Raw genomic sequence first — 26,405 nt, 5'->3', positions numbered from 1 at the left:
TGGTGGCTCACACCTGTAATCCCAGCACTTTGGGAGGCCAAGGCAGGCGGATCACCTGAGGTCAGAAGTTCGAGACCAGCCTTGCCAACATGGTGAAATCCCGTCTCTACTAAAAATACAAAAATTAGCTGGGCATGGTGGCAGGCACCTGTAATCCCACTTACTCAGCAGGCCGAGGCAGGAGAATCGCTTGAACCTGGGAGGCGGAAGTTGCAGTGAGCCGAGATTGAGCCACTGCACTCCAGCTTGGGCGACAGAGCAAGACTCCATCTCAAAAAAAAAAGAAAAGAAAAAAAAAAGGAATAACCCCCTTCACTTAAGCCTGGTTGCTTTGCCTAAGAGGTTCAAATACGTAATGAGGCTCAGAAAAACATTGAACTCCAAAAGAAAAAGCATTCATTTATTCATTCAGCTAGCCATTGATGCAATAAATATTCAACAGCCACCTACTCTGACAGGCATGTGCTAAGTACAGAGGCAAATAAAATAGAATGGCCTCTTTCCTCATAAACACACATTCCAGCAAGGATAACCAGCTAGTGAATGGACAATTACTGTATAAAGTGATTTATGCCAGTAGAGGGTAAACCCCATGATAATGGAAGCATATAGGAGGAGCACCTCTTCCTATGGGCTTAATGAGGACTTGTAGGGACAGCTAAGCCCAGAAAGGGAGGATAGGTAGGAGTTAGCTTTGGTGAAAGAAAAGAGGAGAGGAAGTAAAGAGGAGAGGAGAGTGGAGGGAGAAAGTGTTATGAGTGAAGGGATTTGTATGTAAAGACCTAACATGGATAAGAGCTCTTCCAAATGACTGAAGACAGAGATTAAAATGCAGTGGGGAGTTGAGTGTGGAGAAGGCATGGGGTCAAACCTTAAAGGGCTTGTACTCCATGCTAAGAATTTCCACTGAGTTTCCAGCACGGGGTTAGGAAAATGTTGACTACTGATTTGAAAGGTCAGACTTGCATTTTAGATAGTATACTGAAACTGGAAAGTGGGAGAGAGAGGAAGGTAAAGAGGAAGCTGTATAGAAACCCAGGTGTATGGTCCCGGCAGTCTGTGAAGGTGAGGGCGGGGGTTTCTTCTTTCTGTTTCAATGTACAGACTCCCATGGGTAGCGACTATTTGGGGCCAGTGTCGCGTGGGAGGTAAAAAGAATTTACCAAGACAGTTGTAGGTAAAAAAGAAAATAAAAGGCAGATTTATTAGAGAACATGTGAAGATAGATTGCAGTGAAGCAACAGGCAGGTCAGCAAGAGAAGAAAGAGCTGACTGCAAGGACACAAAGGCTTGCTGGGGACTTTATAGGATGGAGCTTGTGCTGGAGAAAGCTATGTGCAGCACTGATAATGCCAAGGTTGCAGTGAGTTAACTTGCACTTTTCTATCAGCCGATGGTCTGGTGATAGCTGGGTACAGGAAGATTGTGAATTATTTGCACAGGAGGGCTATGTGTCCTGGACCATGAAAACAGGCAGACTTATAGCTTATCTGCTTTCTCTCTTTGCTTTCCTCTGGTCCTGCCAGCCTGACCTCTTTTCCCTAATTAGGTCTCCAGACAAACCAGAGATACCCTTCTAGGAAAAAGTTTCACTAATTTTCTCTAATGAGATTGGTTTATGTTTGGTTGTCCATTTGTGTTTTGAATGGGCCCTCTAAACTCAACACTGGGCAGATGCCTTAGGGGAAAAGAGAAAGGGCTCCACAGAATGTGAGACATATTTCCTGGCCAACTGAACTGCAGAGCAAAGCAGACTCTCAAAGATTTGAGATGGAGAGATCCATGAAGGCTGAGACAGGCCTGAAGAAGGAGCCTGGAAGGGTAAGAATTTAGGTCCATGGAGACTATAGATCAAGACATCTAGACAGGAGACTCACATATGTATGTACGTAGGTATTTAAAAATAATATGGTGAGTGAATAAAAGCTAATTCTAGAATCCAGGGTACTTGGATATGGCATACAGAATCATATCTAGTAAGAAGAAAACAGCTCTGTTTCATCTATATGTAATTTGGAACAGACCAAATAGCATTTACTGCCTTGATATTTGGAAGGACAAATAGGGCTTTCCTAGTTGTGTGCAGGATTGCTGGGTCATGTGGGGACTAGATCTGGAAGTAGGACCAAAAGCTGTGCTCCTGCCATGGCTTCCATGTGATAATTTCCAAATCACTAGACAGGAGAGGACCTCGAAGTCCAAAAGAATGAAACCAAACAGTGTGAGCTTGGTCAGCATTATTCCTTTGCACCCTGATTTCTCCACTGGGTTCCTCATCCTTCCCTGTCACTAATCTTAGAGTAAAAAACAAACGAACACAAACAAAACCCTTCATTTCCTGCGCAGTGCCCAGGAGCTCACCCTTGCCTTACTTTGGTAAACTGCCCCAGTTCCATCTCTTATCTGAAGTGTCTTTCTTCTTCAACACAGAATCCTCTCCCTCCACAAACTCTATCTTAAAAAGAATATCACTTCTCTAATTCCTTTTCCCCATTATACTCTTTCCCCATGATGCCTTCAACAAACTCTTGAAATTTTAATCATTTGTCCCTATTTTCTCATCACTCATCCACTCACTTCCCACTTTTCTCCACCTTCTCCCCAAGTCTCATCCAACAAGGACTGCTCATTCCCCAAAATATAATGACTTATTCCAAAGAGCTGCCCGCTGTCCTCCCTCTTTCTTTCTCTCTCTCTCTCCCTGCACCAGATAATATTGACCATTAGCTCCTTAAGTCTTTCCTCTTTCAGCTTCTTTCACACAGAGCTCTCTAGGTCTCACTACCTCTACATGGCCCCTCTTCCACTTCTACTCCAAGATTCTCTCCTCTCTCCCAATTTTTCCTTTCTCCATTATCCCTTGGCAGTCTCCCTGAATGGTTTGTGCTGTTACTGCAGTGTGGATAGTTCCCAGAGTCTGTGACTCTAGCTCTCCAAGCCGGGTGTCTTGTTTCCAGCCGTGTGCACAGTATCTCCAACAAGATGTCCTGTTAACTCCTCCTGAATTTTTACTAACCTGACATCATCTTTGTCCTTAGGAGCTTCTCCTCCTGACTTCCCACTTTCTCTTGATGGCACCAACAAACTTCCAGTCACCCTGGCTCGAAAACTCCAAGTTTATATTTGAACTCCTCTCCCTTGTTCCCCAAGTATTGCTTGATGTATTTTATAAGCCCATGCCCCTCTTCTTCATCCCAAACACCACTACTCAACTGCAGATTTTATCACCTCTTGTATAAAAAAATAATAATAATGTGTGTGTGTTTACCATCTGTCAGCTACTCTGTTGCAAAGTGCTTTGTGTTGATTTTCCCATTTAATCCTTACCATGACTGTACGAAGTAGTTACTATTATTATACTGTGAAAAACAGCTTTCTGCCATCTTCCCAACTTCAACCTTTCCCTCTTTCAATTCATTTTCATCAGTTACAAGATTCACCTCCTAAAATGCTCTTGTAAACTTATCATTTTTCTGCACAAAAAACTTTGAAGGGCATTCCATTTTTTGCAGTTCCTTGTATTCAAGGCCCTGTATGAGCTGGTGCCCCACTCCATATCTAGCCTCACTTTTTACAGTTTCCTTGCCCTTTCTGCTTTTGTGCATTTGTTCACAGTTTACCTTCCCCTAAGACTTGTGCTTGTTCTTCAGTGTTCAATTCAAATGCCTCTGCCTGATGGGAAGGCTTTATGGAGAAGCTGTCCCTTCCTCCTGTGAATTTTAATAATGTGACATCTGTTTTTCATTAGCCCTTTACACTTTCTGAAATGCATTTTTTTTTTTTTTTTTTTTTTTTGCGTGTGGCTTACCATCCCTCCTGGAGCAAGTGCTTTTTCTGTCTCCCACTCTATGTCACATGATGCCTGAAATACAGTAGGTGTTCAATGAAAAAATGGAGTGAGTAAATGAATATACTCCCTCACCCATGAAGCAGGTGAAACAAGGTCAAGAAAGGGGATCTATACTATTTCCTAAAATAAGACAGTGGTGGAGTCAAAATTCAAACCAGGGACAGGAAAATGGTGTCATAGAGGAGGCAATGAATTGGTGATAAAAGGTTATGTTCTAATTCTTATCACTTCTGACAACCACAGGTAGGACTCACCTCTGTTCTCTGGGCTTTGGATTCCTTATCCATCAAAAGAGTTTGTGTTGGATGTGTTGACTTTTATGCTCCTCCCTGACCTGACAATTCTGTATTCTGTGAGTCTTGTTTCATAGCATACAGATTGTCTCCTGCTAAGAATACTTTTAGTGCTGACAGTATCTTTCATTTCAGGACCTTCCAGCTGTAACTTGAAGCCTCTAGTGTATCTGTTATCACATTGAGTCTCTAGAGATCAACTTGGCCAGTCAACTCAGCTGTCCAGCCAGTAAGGTGCCCTAAACTGGTTAGAGTGCCTCAAGGGCCCCAGGTTGGCACTCCTCAATGTGCAGTCACCAGTCAGCTCCCACTGCAGTATTCTAGGGCATTCGCAGAATGACTAGTAGTGCTCTAGGCTCCCAAATGTTCCAGACATCCTATCTCAACTCCTGCACTTCTGCCTTTCATAGAGCCCCCAGAAAAGATGTGTTTAGAGCCATGTAGATTCTGTTGAGAGTCTAGTAAAACCACTCTGTTCAGTGGCTTTCTAGATGCTCCACCTACCCCAAACATACCACTGTACTCTCTCCCCAGTGAGACAGGAAGAATCCTCTTGAGCCAGTGCCTTTTAGCCCCTGAAAAGAAACTAATAGAGGAATCAACCTCAAGGGGAAATCATTATGGAAGAGCACATCTGTGAAGGCAGTAGCTAGATCTGCTGGGAGTCTGAGGAATCTGCTCCTAGCACCCCCTTGTAATAGGAGGACCCAGAGCATCCCTAGAGTTGATTATACAAAAGAACTACCCAGACTTGTCTCAGAGAGATGACTTTGACTGCTCGCCAGGTTTTATTTGTTCTTCAATCAGGCAATGATATGATTTAATTACATATTTCAACATTTAAAAAATTAAAATAAATTAAATGGCATTAAGATACATCTGGCTTCTGGAGAATAGCCTGAGAAATATGTACATAAAAGAGGCTGATCACCAGCATCCCTTGATGGCTTTGCAACAGGGCAGAAGGATGTCAGCCTCCCCCATGGGTAACCTCAGAAGATAGAGCCCAGGTGGTTCTCTCTTGGCAACAGGGAAGGGCAGGAACGATGTCGGCCTCAGGCTGCCCTGGGATTCTTGCTCCTTTGACTCCAGCCCTGACTTCCTTTCAGTTGCAGGGGATGCTTCCTCTTGGTCCTTCCCGACATGACACACTCCTTCAGCCTGCTGAAAGGAGACCTCTGGCATTCACAGCACGAAGGTTTGGTTCTGGCTCCATTATTTATTGGCATAGCAACACTCAGCAATAAATGAGCCCCAATTTCTTCTTCTGTATGATCATCCTCATAAGAAGGATTAAATAAGATCCTGTGAGTGAAAAGTTCTTTGTAAACCCCTGGCACATAGCATTGCTTAATATTTATTGAATGAATGATGCAGTATAAATGCTGATTATCATTATGCCATACTCTGAAGGAAAAGTGAGGTGCTAATGAGAGGACTAAGACTGGGAGAAGGGGCTGTGTTTAGAATTAGACTCACGACTTCTGTCCAAACACTATGTGGTCCCATTGGTTCTTGAGAATGAACAAAACTCTCTGAACTCTGAGGTCATTGGCTTTAACCATATACCTCTCTACCCTAAGGCTTGCCAGGAAGTTTGAAGTCTCTTCCTAGATGCATCTTTCCAGAATCACTTAATGAAAACTCCTGTAGAGTCATTTTGCATCCACTCAGCAAATACTTACTGAGTACTCCCTCTGCCAGCACTAGCCAAGGCACTGGGAATACTGTGGTGAACAAAAGGGACCAGATTCCTGCTACTATGGAGTATATATTCTATGATAAACTAGTAAACAAGCAAACAAAAACAATGATGATTTCATCAAGTGAATATGGGCTGTAAAGAAAACGAAAAGTGATGTTACAAGAGAGTACTGGAGGGGGAGATTGCCTTTAGATAAGATGGGTGGGGGAAAGCCTCTCAGAGAGGGGGCATCTAAGGCCTGAATGAAATTTAAAAGTGACCTATGTGGATATTTAGGGTAAGGTTGTTCCAAGTAGAGAGAACAGTAGATGCAAAAGTCCTAAGACACATGCTTGCCTGTTCTAGAAACTTCAAAGTATTTCATCTAAGTTGGAGTGGAGTATGGGTGGAGCAAAACAAAATGGTAGGAGATTTGAAAGGTCAGCAAGTTAGAAGCTAGACGAGAAGTCAGTAGGGGGTGGGGTGCCACAGAAAGAGAGAGGATACAAAGAATGGCACGATCTATCTGATTTACATTTTAAAGAGACTTTCTGGCTGTTTTGTGGAGAGTAGATTATAAGGGGTGGAGCAAGGTTGGCAGCTGTTGCAGTAGTCCAGGTGAGAGATGTAATATTAAATATTAAATCTCCAGCAGCTAGAATGGAATGTGACACACATTTGGCACTCAATAAATTTGAGAATGCATCCAGGCAGAAATGATCTTCAAAGAACCTACAACTGTGATGGGCACATAGTAAGTACTCGACAAATACTTTCGTTCATGAATCAATGAACAGCGTCATGCTTTCTTGTAGCCACTCTAGATTAACTTGAAGTTAATCTCAATATTTTGGGTCTTTTACACATAATTCTTATCCTTCTAGCTAGCATTTTTTCTTAGAAGCAATATGTTCCATGGGTTCATTTTATCCTGTGTGAAACTGCGGTCATTTGAAACAGATCTGAGATGTCTGACTCCATAACCTTTAGGCAGTGTTCATAAGTCCCCAAACCCTTTGCTTACACTTAGATACTGATCTCATATACCTTTCTGTGTGTCACTCCAGAGGGGGAACCAGACCTGCTTCATTAGTGCATCTTCAGAGCTTATCACAATCTGGTCTATTGAATCCACAAATGGTTATTCCCTTGACTAGACTGAGGAACACTCTAAGGCCTTGATTGGTTTCCATTTGTCCCACAGTTACAGGAAGTCCTAAAGCTAAGAAGATATCTAAGTTGGATGGTTTTGTGTTGATTCCTTCAGCTTTCATTTCTTGGGGCCTGGAGATCTCAGGATCGGGATGAACTTTGCAGGGCCAGTGGAGGAAGGGGCCTGATGTGGAATGGTCCTTGCTAGGCCTCTTCATTCCTCTTCACCATCATCTTCTGTTTCCATTGGTCTCCAACTCACATGGATTCTCCTTTCAGTGCCTCTGAAATCCACGCCTTCCCCAGCAGCCCTTTTCCCACTGCCTTGGTTCAGTTCTCCATTGCCTCTCATCCCAGTCCTGGGAGAGTCTGGACTGGTCTTCCTGCCACCAGTCTTGCCCCGCTTTCATTCACCTATCCTGTTCCCACACTGTCATCACTCTAGGTTGCCTATCCAAAAGAAAAACATTGATCTTGTCCCTCCTATGATTAAAAACCTTCAGTGCTTCCTTATTGCCTCCAAGAGAATGCCCACATTCCTTGGCCAGGCACACAAGGCCTCTTACCAGCGATTCCTCACTTATCTCCACAGCTTCTCTCAAGTTTTTCAGCCATACTGCTCATCCTTCTGGAAACAGACGCTACTTGTTCAGGCTTCCATGCCCTTTAGCATGGGATTCCTGTGGCCTTTGTTTGAGATGCACTGGCTTCCACCCAATTAACTCCTGTTCATTCTTTAAATCCTAGATCTAATGTTAGCTGGTTCATGCAGCTGGCCCCAGTGATCCCAAGAGGTGCTATACCTTCCTTTCTTGTGATCTCTTGGCATGTTGCACATGTTTCAAAATCTGGTAGTTGTTTTGGTGTAATTATTTGGTTTTCTGTCACTGTTCTCCAGTGAAGTGTGTGCTTCTCTAGAGGGATTATATTTTGTTCATATTACTCAAATTCAGAAAACCTTGCTCACAGCATCCCTGACAGATGGTTCTCCAGCCTCCAAGTTGAACACTGCCAAAGATGGGAGAACTCACTGGATATTATCCCTTCTATTTTTGCACATTCATTCGATGTACTCCTTCATTCAATAAATATATACTGAGCATCTGTGATATGCCAGGCACTGATTTAGGCACTGGGGATACAGAAATATCAGATAAAAATTTCTACCCTCTTGGAACTTATAACTTTTTTGAGTGTGTGGAAAAAAATGAGTTTGGAACAAATTAACCTTCTCAGCATAATTCAGTGAAAGTCAGCCTGTGACACATAAGCTGGGTTTCATACAAATGCATGCATGCATGCATGAATGAATAAATGAGTAAGTGAGTGAATGAACAAAGAGGCCATGAGGAAGTGTGAAGAAGTAGACCTAAGCTATTATCAGTGAAAGGAAAAATAATTAGAAATACAACTTGCTGAAAATGGATGAATAGCATCATTTTCCTACAAAGACAAGAGAATTATGGATTTTTTATATTTCATGAGTACAAGTATAAACCAAGTAGACAGCAAGTTTAGGGAAAGATAAAGGGAAAATCTGCTTATGTGGGTAGAGAATTGATGCTGACTATTCTTGGCAAGGTATGAAAGGAAATGAGACTTCAAGAAGGTGAGATGTTTGTCCAGCGCATAGAAATGTCTTGTGGTACCCATTTGTGCGTCAACGCATGATCTGCTATGAGTCCTTCTCCCAGTCCAAAGAAAGTCTCTAATGGCTGGAATACCTGGGATGCAAATGTCATAGTCAGGTGAGGTTCCTTCTCTTCTCTCCCAGGATTTTCAATCTTGTCTGTATCTTAAAATCAATAAAGGAACTTTTCAAAAACATAAGTATTTAGGCTCCTCTCCCAGAGAGTTCAAAACTTAGGTCTGGAGTAGGATCTAGATTTTTTAGATCTGTATTTTTTAGAACTCCATGGTTATTCAGATGTACAGCCATCTCTAGAATGTGATCCTGGTTCCATCACTGTCTCCAACAGGAGGATGACCTAAACGCAGATGTAGACCCAGCCATGGGAAAAACAAAACTTAAATTAAGCTGAGCTAAGCCCTGTCTCTTCCTAGCTCTCTGGCCCACTCTCAGTGTTTGTAACTCCCCAGATCTGTCAAGGATTTGGAGAGGGCAAAGTCCTCTGGTTTACACAAGTCTAGCACATTTCAGGCATCTTTGAATCACAGAATTTTAGAGGTAGAGAGGGTTATCAGAGGTCAAGTTCAACCTCTTAGTCCTATCAATAGAGTTTCACAGAGTGTGATGATTCATTTTTACAAACAAAAAAGCTTCCCCTTTGGGAGGGTGAGGTGGGCGGATCACTTGAGGTCAGGAGTTCGAGACCAACCTGGCTAACATGGTGAAATCACGCCTCTACTAAAAATACAAAAATTAGCCAGGTGTGGTGGTGCACACCTGTAATCCCAACTACTTGGGAGGCTGAGGCAGGAGAATCGCTTGATCCTGGGAGGCGGAGGTTGCGGTGAGCCGAGATTGCGCCACTACACTCCAGCCTGGGTGACAGAGTGAAACTGCCTCTCAAAAAAAAAAAAAAGAAAGAAAAGAAAAAGCTTCCCTATATTGAGTTGAAATTTTTCATAGAGCTTCCAGAAGAGTGTGGAAGATGGATAGGTAAACAGATAAGCCCAGTACAGTGTGACAAGTGCTTCAGGGGTAACCAAAGTGTTAGAGGAACCCAAGAGAATAAATGACTCACTTTACAATTAGAGGAAGATGCATTTTTGGGGAAGGCTTCCCAGAAGACACAGAACTTTCTGGAGCCCAAAGTTCTTCACCTAAGGGATCTTGATCCCTAGCCTACTCTTCCACCATCCCTTTCATCTCCTGGAGCTTAAAAGCAGACTTTAGAATTTGACACACCAAGTTTCATAGCCCCTCTTTGCCACTTGCTCAGCTGGTAGACCTTGGGTAAATTATGAATCTTTGAGGCCCCTATCTCCTCATTTCTAAAACAGATAACAAGACATGTCTCATGGTGGGTTTGTGAGGTATTAAATAACAGATATAAAAGTGCCTAGAGTAGTGTTGGCTATAGAGTAGGTGCCTGATGAATATATATGATCATTGCTGTTGTCATCACTTTTTTAAAGTCCTTGGTCCATATAAAGAATGAGGAGACGGAGGCCTGCTGATGCCCTGGTCTGTCTAGGAAGCTTTCTTTTCTCTTCTGTAGTAGTACCTGGGAGAGTGTCAGCAGGGTTTCATGAAACTGTCAGATGGTTCAGAAGTCATTAAAGGTCTGAGAGACTTCAGAGAAGGCAAAATATGACAATTGCATGAGATCAGAGAAACAAGAACAGTATAATATTATCTCACATACGACTGCAACATTCTCTACATTAAAAGCCCTGCTGCAGTGCAGCCACTGCCCACACGGGTTGAGGCAGCCATAGAGCCACCAACCTGAGCGCTTAGAGCAGCAGAAGAAAATCATATTACTTTCCAAGACATAGTTGTAATCAATTATTCCGATAATTACTTGTTTGTCTCCACCCCTCATCAGAAAATAAACTCTCAGAGGTTGGAGAAGTGGTTCATGGCTGTACCTGCAATTGCTAGCACAGTGTTTGGCCTTAATAGGCAAAAAAAAAAAAAAAAAAAAAAAAAACGGATTTGGTCCAAGGGGCTTTTTGGTAAATCCAGAATGTAGGCTCTCCTTGACTTTTCCCTGGTCCCCTCTTCCTACCACCCCCTCCTAGCTTATTCTCTTATCCTCTGAGGTCTCTGTGGGAGTCTAAATTCCACACCTGGCTTTCACGTGGCTCTGGGCCCATCTAACATAAAATGTGTCCCTTCACTTCTTTCCTTTCCTGTCATCAAAGCATGTTTGACTGGAAGGAACTATAGCGATCATCTAACCCAACCTGCATTTTATGGGTGAGGAAGCTGCTGCCCTAAGAGGGTCACTGACTTCCCAAGGTCTCACACCTCATTGAGGCGAGGCTGGAAAGGAAGTTCTTGTCCATTTTCAAATCCAGGGCTCTACCATGGATCCATTCTGCCTGTATGTAGAGCTTCCAAGCTTGTCGGGGGCCTCCACATCTAGAAAGACTCAGCCTGCCCTCCTCGAGCCTTTGCTTGAAGGGGCCCTCAAACCTAGGGTATGTGTCAAGCACAGTGGTAACAGCATGTGTCCTGGAGGTGGACTGCCAGAACTCAAATGCTTACCTTTCTGTTTACTAACTGGGGTATTAGGCAAATTCCCTAACCTCTGTGAGTTCCAATTTGCCATCTCTAAAACAAGTGTGGTGATAATAGCACCTCCTTCATTGTGAAGATTCAAAACATTAATAATGCAAGAAAAACATTTAATATCATTATATTTTCCTCCTTGGATACAGGTTCCAGTTGTGGCAATCAAGCTACCTAAGCAGCAGAGGTCACATCTTTCCTACTCTTGAGAGAGTCAGGAGCTTCATTCCTGTGTCTCTCGAGGAGTATTGCCGAGGACAGGACTGCACTGACTTCCACCCACCGGAGGCAGAGGAAGTGCAGGAGAATATGCAGTGTGCTTGGACTCGGGTGACACAACGGAGCCAGTGCAGCCTGGCTGGTCCTAAAACTTTCATGTAAATTGGCTATGACGCCTGTGCAGGGGCCCAGATTTAGAAGCAGAGTGGGACAACTCTACCCAGGCTGGTGACATGCCCGGAGCAGTGTTCCAATTGGAGAAAGTGGAGGGCATAGCAGGAGGGAGAATTTGCTCAGTCTGTCCTGGTGGCACTGTTTTATTAATGATCTGGAAGAGTGGAGGAACGGTGACTTTAATTAAATTTGCCAGTGATATTAAAAGATGTCAGGAGCCACTGCTAAGGACACAGACACCTTGCAGATGGCCTCAGGGGCGTTAGGAAGATGGTCCGGAAAAGAGATGAGAGGCTCGGGGCTGAGCCAGGGCATCAGTTTGACTGAGAGAGGGGAGTGTGACATGGGGACAGACGGGCATCATGAGCAGAATCTACCCAGGCCCACCATGCTTGTCTGTATCTGTTCAGTTTGCAGTAGAGTTCTATCTGACCTTCCTGCTCCTGTCTTGCCCACTTACAGCCATCCTAAACCTTTAGGTGAAATTGGTATTTCTGAAAGACGAATCATACCATGTCATTCTTTGGTTTACAACCCTATCACTGGCTTTTCATTGCCCTTAGAATAAAACCCCGTCTTCTCAGCCTGGCATCTAAAGCTTGCCATGAGTGAAGTCTTCCCTACTGTCTAGCCTCATCTACTGGGCCTCCTGCCTCACACTGCATGTCTTGTAATCCCATGCCCACAGCAGCCTTTTCCATCATGTTTCCATGTCTTTGCCTTTGCCTGGGCTGTTCTCTTTGACTTGAATGCCCTTCCCACTTTCCTTTTTTTTGCCTAAAGCTCACTGATGCTTGAAGTCTCATTTCAGGAATCACCTCCTTCAGAATGCCTCCCTGAATCCCCAGGCTGGCTCAGTGCCCTATTCGCATTCTCATAGCATTCTGCCCTACCTCCTCTTTTTACAATAAAAGTGTTTATTTGTACATCTGTATACTTCTGCTAGATTGTACCTTTGAGGGCAAACGCGGCGTCTCTTTTTTTTTTTTTTCTTTTTTAATCCACCAGCGTCTAATACCAGGTCTAGCAAATCACAGGCTTTTGTCAATGTTTGTCAAACTGAACTGATGGGAAGAATATTTGGATGGGAGGCTGCAGCAGGCAGCCAGAACAACCCCAGTAAGCCTGGGAACTAGGCATCAAAACAGTAAGTTTCTCCTCTGAGCAGGTGTGGGACAGTCACCTTGCTTCTAAGTCCACATCAGACTGGAAACTGATTGGAGGCCGTGGACGTTCTACAACAAAGTGGGACAGCTTAGTAAAATAGGGTGGTTAAAACCATACTTTATGTCATCTGTCTGTGAGTTCTAGTTCTACTATTTCCTTTGTACTTTGAGTAAATGACTTAGCTAAGACTCAGTTTCCCAAAATATAAGATAGGGATAAAAATATTTCTAACCTCATAGGGTTGCTATGAAAATTAAGTGAGAAAGCACTCAGCATTATGCACATAATAAACACTTGTAGATGCTAATTACTGTTATTAATGTCTTTATGATTTGGGGTGGTCCTGGGGGGGGGAAAGATCTCAAGTTGAGTCATATCCCTGAGTATGCCTCAGGGTTAATAGCCTTCTGGAACCACAGAAGATTATCTGGGTCTCTAAGGGGTTGAGCTGGACCCCCAGGATGTTGGGATCTATCTCAATTGGGGTCTGGGCCAGGGGCAATTGCATAAAAAATGATGACTGGCTTGGTCATTAGAGATGTTCCTGCTTTCTCTAACATCTCAGCCAGAAACCATTTCCTGGCAGGGCTGCAAAGAGGAACTAGGCATTCACAGGGCATTTTCCACCTTCAATTTCAAAAACTGAGTGCCTGCATTTACTAGCCATCTTACCGCTTTGCCTTCTTTTCTTTTTCTTTTTTTGTTTTTGAGACGGAGTTTCACTCTTGTTGCCCGGGTGGGAGTGCAATGGCGCGATCTTGGCTCACTGCAAACTCAGCCTCCTGAGTTCAAGCCATTCTTTTGCCTCAGCCTCCCAAGTAGCTGGGATTATAGGCGTGCACCACCACGCCCAGCTAATTTTGTATTTTTAGTAGAGATGGGGTTTTGCCATGTTGGTCAGGCTGGCCTTGAACTCCTGACCTCAAGTGATCCACCTGTCTCAACCTTCCAAAGTGCTGGGATTACAGGTGTGAGACACTGAGCCAGGCCTTGCCTTTTTTCCTTAATCTTTTCCTTCAGTTCATTTATTTTCTCATGGAATAGTCTTTTTAAACTGGCCTCTGATTCTGATCATATGATAGCACATTGCCCAGAAAAACCTGTTGCCACAAAGTGTCTACAGGGCCAAAGGAAAACAAAGACCGTCATCCTCCTTAATTCTCCTGGTCCATAAGATAAATACGACTCCAAGTCCCCTGTTAATCAGGATGATTCTACCATCCCAATGTTCCATGTCCTTTCACTCTGGAAGACTGGCTCTCTTCCCTCCCCCATGGATACTCACCCTCTTGGGATTGGTTGGCTCTCACAGCAGCCACCTCCTGTCACTGGGTTGGCTCTTGATGAAAGAGCTGCTCAGCTGTGCCTACCATCTGTCATTGCTGCATAGGGCTCATTGGAATCCACAAAGTGTCAGGGTTTTCAGAGGTCAAAGTAAGGAGCCAAGATCCTTTTCTCTCCACATTTCTCTAGGGTGGGTGAGTGTCAAACCTCTGAATGAACGCCTTTGTGCACATCATTGATGACAAGAGCTTTCTTAACCTTTGAAGATGGATGCTGAACATCTTCAACCACTCTATTCCTCCACAGTCATTCCCATAACCTCTTCTCCTCTGAGTGAGGTCAAAGGCACAACAGGTCCCAGCACCTGTTGTGGTGCCCCCAGCACCTGGACTAATGGAGAATGTGGGCTTCAGAACTTGGCTGCCACTCTAGGGATTAAACCAAGTAAATCCTCAGCTCTTTGGGAGGGAGGTCTTCATGGGGACAATATGCACCCTGATGTTTTGTGTCCCGAAGAGAATTTCTCTTTGAGCACAGGCTTTGGAAATTTAAAGAGGTCCCACATAGCCTCTAAAATCCAGTCTGGTTTTGTCTATGAAATGTATATGTATTTCCAAAGCAAATGGCTACAATTCAGATAAAAAATAAAGAAGGCTGTCGTCCAAGGAAGCTTCATTGGTGACTACATTTATTCATTCCAAAAACATACAGTTACTGAGAACCTACTAACCATTCAGGATACCATGATAAACAGAAGAGACACAGTCTTTGCTCTTATGTCATTCACTGTTTATTGGATGAGATCTAAAGCATTATTAAGAGTGGGGAGTGCAAAGAAGAAACCCTCATTTCAAAGATGAATGAGAATAATGGCACGTACAAAGGTCCTGGGGTGGACAGTCACTTGGTATAATCCAAGAGTGAACCTGAAGGCTATTGTTGTTGAAATGTAATAAGGGAGAGAGTGACGGGATGAAGGGGGATGAGTGGGAAGCAGTGAATTCATGCAAGGCTTTGAAGGTCATGGGAAAGAATTTGGTCTTTATATCAAGAGCAAGAGAAGACTACTAAAGGGCTTCAAACAGGGGAGTGATATGCATAAGTCTGTTTGTTTGTTTTTTTAAAAAAAGATTACGGTGGCTATATGAGGAAAGTGGAATTGAGAACTAGCGAGAGTTGGAGTGGTGAGCTCCATTAGGAGGCTACTGAAGTAGATTCATGAGGTAAGGAGTGATGGTGGCCTGGGCTGGGATGATGGTGGTAGAAATGGAGAAAGAGTTGATAGGATTTAGTGATTGGATAAGGGACAGAAGAGAGATGAAGGCTTTCAGACTAACATCTGCTTTCTAACATGAGTAACTGGGTGGCTGAAGATGCTATTTTCTGAGCTGGGAAACAGGAGAAAAAGGAGCAAATATGGGGGATGAAGACTGAGTCTTTAAGGTGCTGTACAAACACAAATCAGCATTCCTTTATTACTAAGGGTACCCCACACAGTTGTAGCAGAGGGAGAAAGATCGCCCCCCCCACTTTTTTTTTTTTAGCTATTCCATGGTATTTTCATTCTCATCCCACCCAAATGAGGCAGTGAGTGGTAAGATGAGTATATAATAGTTTCAATTGCATTTCATCCCATTCTTCTGAGCTCAAGCTCACCTTTTAGTGGTTTGAGGCCAGTAGATGAAGCTGCATATCACCCCCAAAATCTTGTCTCCAGTTTAACAAAACTTATTTCAGAGACATTTGCATGTTTTATTAATAATGATTTTTACCACTTGTTCCTTTCCATGTTTGGGTTTGAAATTTGAGTGGCTGGCAGATGATCATCTTCCTGTTACTGCCTGCTTAAACTGCTCATAAGCAGGTTTTACTGGAGGGCTCAGAGCTGCTGTGAACTTGGTCTTGGGCACAACTTACATGGCCTCTGTTTGGCTATGGGGTGGGTGGCATTCACCATTTATCAACTCTTTTGATTTCCCAAGCTATCTCAGAATTATAGCTTGCCTCCAGAAGTCTTGCATTCGGGGAGGAAGTTTCTTTCCAAGGGAGCTGAGTTTTCAAGGTTTATTGCTCTGTTTAATGGATGAGATCTAAAGCATTATTAAGAGTGGGGAGTGCAAAGAAGAAACACTCATTTCAAAGACGATTGAGAATAATGGCATGTACAAAGGTCCTGGGGTGGACAGTCACTTGGTATAATCCTGGAGTGAACATGAAGGCCAAGGAAATACGTATACATTAAACAGAGCAAGGTTTTCAATTTTCTGGGGACTAGTCCACGAAAATTCAATTCAATATACTCTCTTGCAAACCTATGTTATCCAAGATTCTTGAGTATAATGACAACAGGGTAAGGAAGTCCGAACACCCCAGAAACAGTATAAATGGGCATGAAGATTCAGGTTACACATGGCCTATTTTAAGTTGCTTCTTGAGAACTCTCACAGGTAATACCAGTTTGGGAGACAGGACTTGAAGGCTATTGCTGCATTTCCATCCCCAGTATTCCCAGCTATTTCAAGCCATTTTTCAACGGAGTCTCCACCAGATGGTTTGGAGGACAGAGCAGCTATTTGTGCCTCCCATTGACATCTATTTTTCCAAGTGAGAGACTGCCCCATATGTTAGTGCAATATGTCACTGGAGGTGAAGCATCAGTTGTATTGGTGGGAACCTGCCGTTTGCTGTCCCCTTTTTCCTCATGCCTTTTCCTGCCTCTCTGATCTTTTCTAGGTCTCTGGCCTATCAGGAGGACAACTGGTGCTGCAATAGAAGCCAGTGGCTAAGTCTCGTGTATGGCGTGGTTAAGGTTGCAGCCTCTCACCTCTGCCTTCCTCCATTTTGGGCTGGTTACCTTTGTGCTCTTTCTGAATGGTCTTCGAGCAGAGGCTGGTGGCTCAGGGGACGTGCCAAGCACAGGGCAGAACAATGAGTCCTGTTCAGGGTCATCGGACTGCAAGGAGGGTGTCATCCTGCCAATCTGGTACCCGGAGAACCCTTCCCTTGGGGACAAGATTGCCAGGGTCATTGTCTATTTTGTGGCCCTGATATACATGTTCCTTGGGGTGTCCATCATTGCTGACCGCTTCATGGCGTCTATTGAAGTCATCACCTCTCAAGAGAGGGAGGTGACGATTAAGAAACCCAATGGAGAAACCAGCACAACCACTATTCGAGTCTGGAATGAAACTGTCTCCAACCTGACCCTTATGGCCCTGGGTTCCTCTGCTCCTGAGATACTCCTCTCTTTAATTGAGGTGTGTGGTCATGGGTTCATTGCTGGTGATCTGGGACCTTCTACCATTGTAGGGAGTGCAGCCTTCAACATGTTCATCATCATTGGCATCTGTGTCTACGTGATCCCAGACGGAGAGACTCGCAAGATCAAGCACCTACGAGTCTTCTTCATCACCGCTGCTTGGAGTATCTTTGCCTACATCTGGCTCTATATGATTCTGGCAGTCTTCTCCCCTGGTGTGGTCCAGGTTTGGGAAGGCCTCCTCACTCTCTTCTTCTTTCCAGTGTGTGTCCTTCTGGCCTGGGTGGCAGATAAACGACTGCTCTTCTACAAATACATGCACAAAAAGTACCGCACAGATAAACACCGAGGAATTATCATAGAGACAGAGGGTGACCACCCTAAGGGCATTGAGATGGATGGGAAAATGATGAATTCCCATTTTCTAGATGGGAACCTGGTGCCCCTGGAAGGGAAGGAAGTGGATGAGTCCCGCAGAGAGATGATCCGGATTCTCAAGGATCTGAAGCAAAAACACCCAGAGAAGGACTTAGATCAGCTGGTGGAGATGGCTAATTACTATGCTCTTTCCCACCAACAGAAGAGCCGCGCCTTCTACCGGATCCAAGCCACTCGTATGATGACTGGTGCAGGCAATATCCTGAAGAAACATGCAGCAGAACAAGCCAAGAAGGCCTCCAGCATGAGCGAGGTGCACACCGATGAGCCTGAGGACTTTATTTCCAAGGTCTTCTTTGACCCATGTTCTTACCAGTGCCTGGAGAACTGTGGGGCTGTACTCCTGACAGTGGTGAGGAAAGGGGGAGACATGTCAAAGACCATGTATGTGGACTACAAAACAGAGGATGGTTCTGCCAATGCAGGGGCTGACTATGAGTTCACAGAGGGCACGGTGGTTCTGAAGCCAGGAGAGACCCAGAAGGAGTTCTCCGTAGGCATAATTGATGACGACATTTTTGAGGAGGATGAACACTTCTTTGTAAGGTTGAGCAATGTCCGCATAGAGGAGGAGCAGCCAGAGGAGGGGATGCCTCCAGCAATATTCAACAGTCTTCCCTTGCCTCGGGCTGTCCTAGCCTCCCCTTGTGTGGCCACAGTTACCATCTTGGATGATGACCATGCAGGCATCTTCACTTTTGAATGTGATACTATTCATGTCAGTGAGAGTATTGGTGTTATGGAGGTCAAGGTTCTGCGGACATCAGGTGCCCGGGGTACAGTCATCGTCCCCTTTAGGACAGTAGAAGGGACAGCCAAGGGTGGCGGTGAGGACTTTGAAGACACATATGGGGAGTTGGAATTCAAGAATGATGAAACTGTGTAAGTAACCTTCCTGTATTCTGCCCCTCCCTGACCCCATCTTTTGCCATCTCTTTCTGTCCTTCTGTACTGCACTTTACAACATTTCCTTGTGTTTGTGTTAATGTCAAACTTTGGTTCCATCACAGGTATGCAGGATCAGCAGACACCACTGGACAGGTTCTGCTTCCAAACTCTTCTTCAGTTTTCTCACTTTAAATTGCTTCTGGGCAAGGAATCCTGTGACAAGAGCTAAGGACACAAAACATTTTCTTCTCTGAAACACAAAATGATAGCTGGTGGAGCTGTGGGATGACAGAAGTTTTGTGATATCAGATTTTGGAGAATTCTTGTGACTAAGAAGGACTAGAGAACTGCTTGGGCCTCTTCTTCCTCCCTTCCTCATGTGAAGGGTATCTGTGAGCTTTGAAACCAATCCTTTCCATTCTGGGCAGCAATAGCCCATCAGAACATTCTAAAGAAAACAAGTGGCATTGGCTTTGTTCCCTGGTACTATATTGCCAGTCTCACTGTGTAACCAGATTCCAGGCACATCTTCTTTAATTTGGAAATTGCAAAATTGATAGAAATTTGGCAATCTTTTTAAATGACCATAGACTATTTAATGGTGTGAGGCTTGCCCAGCCTAGTTGAATTGAGTTAGTATGGTTTGGATACTGGAAAGTGTCTTGGAGAAGCAGAGCTCCCAGGGCAGTGGCTACTTGTCTTTAGTCACAGGTCTAAGCTCCAAAATCTGGTGAAGCAGTGAAGGAGAAACATCCTAGGAATTGTGGGAGGAAATATATCTTCTGTGTGGTCATCTCTTTTCACAGTCTAGGACTCTCCTGAAGTACCTCTTCTTGGGCTACTGCCCCATTCAGCCCTTCAGAAACTGTGGGTATTACACTTCTGTCACCTCTATTACCCTAAGGCCTCTGCCCATTGAACCCTCTTGCAAATTGGTTATTCTGTCCTTTTTCCAGTTGGATAGCTTTAAAAGGGAAAGCAGAATGACTTTCCTCAGGATTTGTAGCTTATGAGAAAGTAGACTTTCTTGGGTGGCCTAGAAGGTTGGAGAAGACAAATGGGAACTTCCTCTGAATGACTGAACATATCCACAAATAATAAGCGTGGCAGGAGATGGTGTGAAGAGTAAAAGGAGCATATAGGAAGTTGTGTGTGTGGGGTGTCTGTTTCAAGAACCTGCTAATTACACCTTCAGTGGGAAATGAAGCCATACAACCTCTAGAAGAGGAGGAGGAAGGAACTCATGGAAAACTGGGGAGCCATAGAAGCTAGGGAGAGGTGTCCTAGGAGTGCTTCTGCCCAGGTCCAGCCATGAGACAGAGCTCAAAAAGAGCTGGGCACTGCTGGTGACAGAACTGAGTGACCCGGGGGATCCTGCATCTGTTCTTACTCAATCCCTTCTTATAATGTGACTTGGGGCAGGTCATTTATTGGTTCTGGAACTTAACTTTCTGATATGCAAACTGGGAATAACAATACTTTCCTTGCCTGGAGGCAAGGTCAGTCCTTTTTGCAGTTCCTTCCAGCTCTAAGATTTTCTGAACCATAGGCATAAGCACTCAGTGTAGGTCATATTCGCACTTGCCAAAAATGGATCAGGGGATATTGTCTCCTGAAGGGAAATGGCCATTGACAAATTGATTTATTAGAGCTCTGTTTAGTCATTTTGCTGGGAAGGATAATCATTTGTTAACGTAAGTAGAAACCTGTGCCTTCCGGAGAATACTATCCATTTATATGTACTCTGGGGAGAGTGTTTATACATACAAATGAAGGACAGGGCTTCACTGGGAAAACAAACTCCATGGAATTTCACATGATTATGGCGATGTCAGTGTGGAAGAAGATATGGTAAGGCATTAAATGACATTAAGACCACAAAATTTGCCATAATTTGACGGATTTGTGGTTCTTCTGATTCAGAACCCTTTCTACCCATGGCACGGATAGGTAGTTTTTCAGAGATCAGAGGCTTAGTTCATTCTATTAATTTCATCATTCTATTAATAATCAATTATGCACTAGGGTCTCTGAATACGACCAAACCTTCCTCAAACTTATTTGCGTTTTCAGTTTGTATAATATCTTGGTGCAAATGAGCCTCGCAAATTATCACTTCTGGGTAATACTCATTCTAAAAGTATGTCAACCTTGAGAATTCTGGTCTAGATATTCTAGGGTTTGGTGAACAAATCTATGTTCCCATCCATCCCTTTTCATTTATTTTTTAGACTTCATTCATTGCAGAATAATGAGTCCAAAACCTGCTCATCTGTTCTCACGTGGCACCCCTATTCTTGATATTTTAAATTGCAATTTTACAACTAGAGGCAGTATTATGGAGCAGAAAAATTGTGGGTTCTAAGTACTCTGGGTTAGGATTCTGGCTCCACTACTGATTTAACAATGTAGTTTGGGGAAATTTTATTAATCTATGAAATTATTTCCTCGTTGGCAAAATGGGGATAATAATATCTCTTTTGCAGGGCCATTATGATGATTCAAGGTATTGTATGCGGTGTACCTGGTACACGGTATATGCTCAGGAAACAAGACTCTTCATAGTAATATTGACGAATTAACAATATTCTTCAGAAGACACTGTGGAGTTGTTTAGGTTACTTGGCTCTTTGTGTGACCCTAAGTAATGAGCATGGCAGTTTGGGGTTACTATGAAGAGTACTTACCTAAACTCATAAAATATTAGAGCTAGAAAGGACCTTAGAATATCTTCTGCAGTCATGGTTCTTAAATTTTAATGTGTTGCTCAATCATCCAGGTATCTCACTGAAGGGCAGATTAGGATCCAGGAGGTCTAGGGGAGGGATTGAGATTCCGCATTTCTAACAAGCTCTGGATGCTGCTGGCCCCAACTTAGAGGTGAAAGGTTCTGAAGCTCTTGACCAAACCAGGAGACCCAGCAAAGAAGTGGTTTTTCAGACAACTTGCTTAATTGAATAATGATTGTTTGCTCTTTAATTCCAACTTTCGACCTCAACTTAGCAAGAACCAGAGGCTGTGCTAATTGCCACACCAGTCTGGAAACCGAAATGGATAGCTTCAGGGTACTTGGACAAAGTTGGAACATCTGCTTTCTAATCTCTCCCTCTTTATATAGCTTTATTTGCCTACCAAGCCTGGTAGTATTGAAAATCTGCCCTCACTATACTCCCCTAAATATAATCAAGTTGAGGCCAGGCCTGTGCTCTATCAATAATATAGGATCCACGAATTCACATGTTTGGTTTTATGCTTTACTTCTTCAAAGGTGCTTTTAGCAGCATGGAAGAATGGAAAAGCACAAGCTTTGGAATATGAAAGCAGATGTGAATCCATCACTCACCAGTAACTTTTAACAAGTCACATCACTTTTCTGAGTACCAGGTTTTTGTTGGACAACAGAAATAATATTCTCTATCCTTCAAGGGAATACTAAATATAAGTATGAAAAAAATGCAGAGTGGTTTCTCATAGATGGTGTTCAGTCATTCAACAAACATTTGTTAGATATTTGCTATGTACTAGCTACATTACTAGGCACTGGGGTTAAATAAGTGAATAAGACAAGCTGACATTTCAGCTCTCAAGGATCTTACTGTCAAGTGGAGAGGATCAAAGGGTACAGACAAATCAAGGAACCTGAGAGAAGTGGTATGGCTGAGATGGATTGAATAAAGGAGCAATGAGAGCTCCCTGCAATGTGTGTGGTACCACTGAAGATTCTAAATTAACCTTCATTAAGGACGTAGTAGTGACAGAGGTGAAGTGGGGATAGGTACATGATTAATTTACATCCATATTACAATGAACCCTTAACATTTAAAAGGGATATTATTGATGTCTTCATGATCCAGAAGAATCCTCACCTTTGCAACCATCACTATAGTCACTTCTTGAGAATTATGGCCTTTAAGACTGTAGCATGCAATGACAAAACCTCACAGAGGTATGGGTTCTGCCCGCACACTAATTTCACTCATTAAACAAGTGACTGGCTCCTATATCCCAGGCTCTCAGCACGCCTTTGCAAAATAACAGATTATTGCAGCTCTTGGACCTTTGATGCCTCTGGGAATAGTCAAAGCCACAGATGTCAAATATGTAAATGCCAAGATCTATTATAATTAAATAGTGCAGGCCTCCTTCAAAGAAAAAAAGCATGTTGGCTGTGCTGCACGTTCTCCAACCAAATCAGAATGTTAAAGCTCGAAGGTATCTGACCTCCCATTTTTTAAATTATGAAGATGAAATTCAGAAAGGGAAGGTAACTTACCCAAGATTACATGGCTAGCTATGATAGAAAGTTACAGTTGGAAAGGACGTTAGAAAGTGAGGGTTTGAAAGGACTTTAGAAGCTGCTTATTCAATGTTCTCTCTGCCCTTTCCCATCTTAGGCTTCTCCATTTTACTTTTATCCATCAATAAAATGTTAACTTCGAAAAGAATATGGCAATTCTTGGGTAAAAGATGCTCTGGAAGTGTGAGTCCGGGAGTATTATGTGACTAATGTCTTAACTAAGAATAATAATATATTATGGACTATTTTTAATCTCTTGGTTCACCTTGAACTGTTCAGGAAGGAAAATAGTGAGCCCACAGAAATTTTTTAAAAAGTCTTTCTCTATCTGAATTGAGAAAAGGTGACAGGCATAGTTGGAACATCTTTTAGGCAGTGCTGGTGAACTTCAGGCTAGGCCTTGTTCCATGAAATAATAAAAATTTTCAAAATAATGCAGACCATTCCCTTCCAGGGATGCTTTCTCTGTAATGTTTTAACCCCAAGAAATCTTTCTGTAAAAATCTATAAAAATCTGTAGTGTTCCAGGATACAATTTGCACATTCTCCAATTTAACTAAAACACAATCGATTTTTTGTTTTCTTTTTCTTTGGCTTAGCAAGGTTTTAAGATAGTCTCTTTCTGGCCACAGAGGGAGATGATTTGCCTCTAGAATACCCTTTCTGTGCTTGAGAGAGTCACAGGCTGCAAGCTCATGGAGGATGAGAGTCAAGTAGAGGTGGTGACATCTCTCCCTTGGCCAACATCCCTCTCTTTCTCTTTCCTTCTGCCTTCAGTGGCAGTAGCAAAAGTCCTCCTTCTCTTTAGGTAGACAGTCAGCCACTACAACTGTGGCTTCCTGAAATCCTCAGTGGAGCTATGTACTTGGCACAGATTTGTCTTCAAGAAGGGACTCCATTTCTGAGCCAGTTGTTGAATGGGGATACTTAGCAGTACAGTGAGGCATTTCCAGTAGGATTGGTCAACCACAATTGCCCACTTTCCAGGCCCAAAGGAATAATTGAAGGCTATGTAGACTTTTTTTTTTTTTTTTTGAGATGGAGTCTCGCTCTGTCGCCCAGGCTGGAGTGCAGTGGCACATCTCGGCTCACTGCAAGCTCCGCCTCCCGGGTTCACGCCATTCTCCTGCCTCAGCCTCCCGAGTAGCTAGGCCTAATATATATATATATTATACATATATATATATATTTATATATATATTATACATATATATATTTATATATATATATATTATACATATATATATATTTATATATATATATTATACATATATATATTTATATATATATTATACATATATATATTTATATATATATATAATACATATATATATATTTATATATATATATATTATACATATATATATATTTATATATATATATTATACATATATATATATTTATATATATATATTATACATATATATATATTTATATATATATATATTATACATATATATATATTTTTATATATATATACCACCACGCCCGGCTAATATATATATATATACTTTTTTTTTTTTTTTTAGTGGAGATGGGGTTTCACCATGTTAGCCAGTATGGTCTCGATCTCCTGACCTCGTGATCCACCCGCCTCGGCCTCCCAAAGTGCTGGGAGTACAGGCGTGAGCCACCGTGCCCGGCCATGCTATGTAAACTTTTTAGCAGAAGCTTTAGCTATTGTGTCCCGAAGGGCCCCAGGTCCTGATGAAATGTCTTTTTTTTTTTTTGTCTCTTTTCTTCTTAATTACTGAGACTGTCAAAGAATATGTCAAAGCATGACATATTCCAACTCCAGGATCCATAAAACACCCCAAGTTCTGTGGAGACCCTATCACATCTGCAAAACTCTCCAGGAAGTCCAGAGCCCTCCTGGTTAATTTGTTTTAGGGACTAGGCATGCGGTATCCCCTGACAACACTGGATCAGCAATTCTCCTTCTACCTAAGTCAGTCCCACACCATGTGCAGCAGAGTATCCAGTGCCCCTGCCCTGGTCTGCTCACATTGGTTTGCTCTCCAGAATAATAATTCCTCAATATCCACAAGAGATTGATTCCAGAACTACTCCGAGGATACCAAAAATCCTCAGATGCTCAAGTACCTGGTATAAAATGGCACAGTATTTGGCATATGACCTAGGCATATTCTCTCCCATATACTTTATTTATTTATTTATTTCGGGACAGAATCTCATTCTGTCGCCCAGGCTGTCGCTCGCTTATTGCAACCTCTGCCTCCCAGGTTCAAGCAATTCTCCTGCCTCAGCCTCCTAAGTAGCTGGGACTACAGACGCATGTCACCACGCCTGGCTACTTTTTGTATTTTTAGTAGAGACAGAGTTTCACCATGTTGGCCAGGCTGGTCTCAAACACCTGACCTCAAGTGATCCGCCCACCTTGGCCTCCCAAAAAGCTGGGATTACAGGCGTGAGCTACCACGTCCAGCCCCCCATATACTTTAAATCATCTCTAGATTACTTATAATACCTAATACAATGTAAATGTTATATAGTTGTTTTAATGTATTGCTTTTTTTATTTGTATTGTTTTTTATTGCTGTATTATCCTTTTTTATGTTTTATTTTTTCAAATATTTTCTACCCGTGGCACCCACAGTTGGTTGGTGGAACCTGCGGTTGGTGGAGCCCATGGATGTGAAGGGCTGATAGTATGAGAAAACTCAGAGGTGCAGAGTTGGAGAGCCCATCGGGGAGAATGTCAGCGTGGGTTAAAAAAGACACACTGTGGTTGGAGATGATCACATGAATGGCCACTTCAAAAATGAATGGGTCTCATCCTCAAAGCAGGCTCTCCTGGGCACTGCTTGGGAAGGTGCTAATTGGAGCTTCAGGCAACAATAATAAGGGGATACAGGTGGGGATCCTGCCATGGGCGTAGCTTACTTTCTCTGGACTCTTCTGGGTCTTAAGGCCAGTTTCCTCATCTACTCAAAAGAATGACAGCAAGGTGAGCAAAGCAAGGCAGGTAAATGAGGAGGACTCTTTCTGGCTGTCCAACTTTTCATCAACTTCCCAAAGGTTTTTGGATGGGACATGAGCACTCATTCCTTCTCCACCCTTTAGCTAGGCCCTGTCAACTCCAGGAGGAAGGTAGAAGAGGTCAGAGCTGTGGTCTTTCACTTATTCAAGATGTTTCCTTAGTGTTTTGTGTTTGGGTTTTTTTTTGTTTTTTTTTTTTGACAGAGTCTTGCTCTGTTGCCCAGGCTGGAGTGAAGTGAAGTGGCATAATCTGAGCTCACTGCAACCTCTGCTTTCGAGTTCAAGCGATTCTCATGCCTCAGCCTCCTGCATAGCTGGGAGTACAGGCATATGCTACCACGCCTGGCTAATTTTTGTATTTTTAGTAGAGACAGGGTTTTGCCATGTTGGCCAGGCTGATCTCAAACTCCTGACTTCAGGTGATCCAGCCACCTTGGCCTCCCAAAGTGCTGGGATTACAGGTATGAACCACCGCACCTGGCCCCTTATTGTTGGT

At 43.1% G+C, this 26,405-nt stretch overlaps 1 protein-coding gene across 7 annotated transcripts in view; it reads left to right on the top strand.

Annotated features, from left to right (window-relative positions):
• SLC8A3 (solute carrier family 8 member A3) overlaps positions 1–26,405 on the top strand; it is a 145,153-nt gene that overhangs the window by 3,863 nt on the left and 114,885 nt on the right. For 6 of the 7 annotated variants that reach the window (XM_009428038.5, XM_009428039.5, XM_009428037.5 and 3 more), the window contains exon 2: positions 16,761–18,606. In XM_009428038.5, the coding sequence (XP_009426313.1) occupies positions 16,823–18,606 (1,784 nt within the window). In that variant the 5' untranslated portion in view covers positions 16,761–16,822. Of the gene's footprint in view, positions 1–16,760; positions 18,607–26,405 lie in introns of those variants that run through there. The other variant, XM_063793623.1, reaches the window with a different exon arrangement.

This window comes from Pan troglodytes, chromosome 15 (genome assembly GCF_028858775.2).
Source record: "Pan troglodytes isolate AG18354 chromosome 15, NHGRI_mPanTro3-v2.0_pri, whole genome shotgun sequence".
NCBI lineage: Eukaryota > Metazoa > Chordata > Mammalia > Primates > Hominidae > Pan > Pan troglodytes.
Note: the sequence above shows the minus strand (reverse complement) of the source record. Positions and strands in the feature narration are given on the sequence as shown.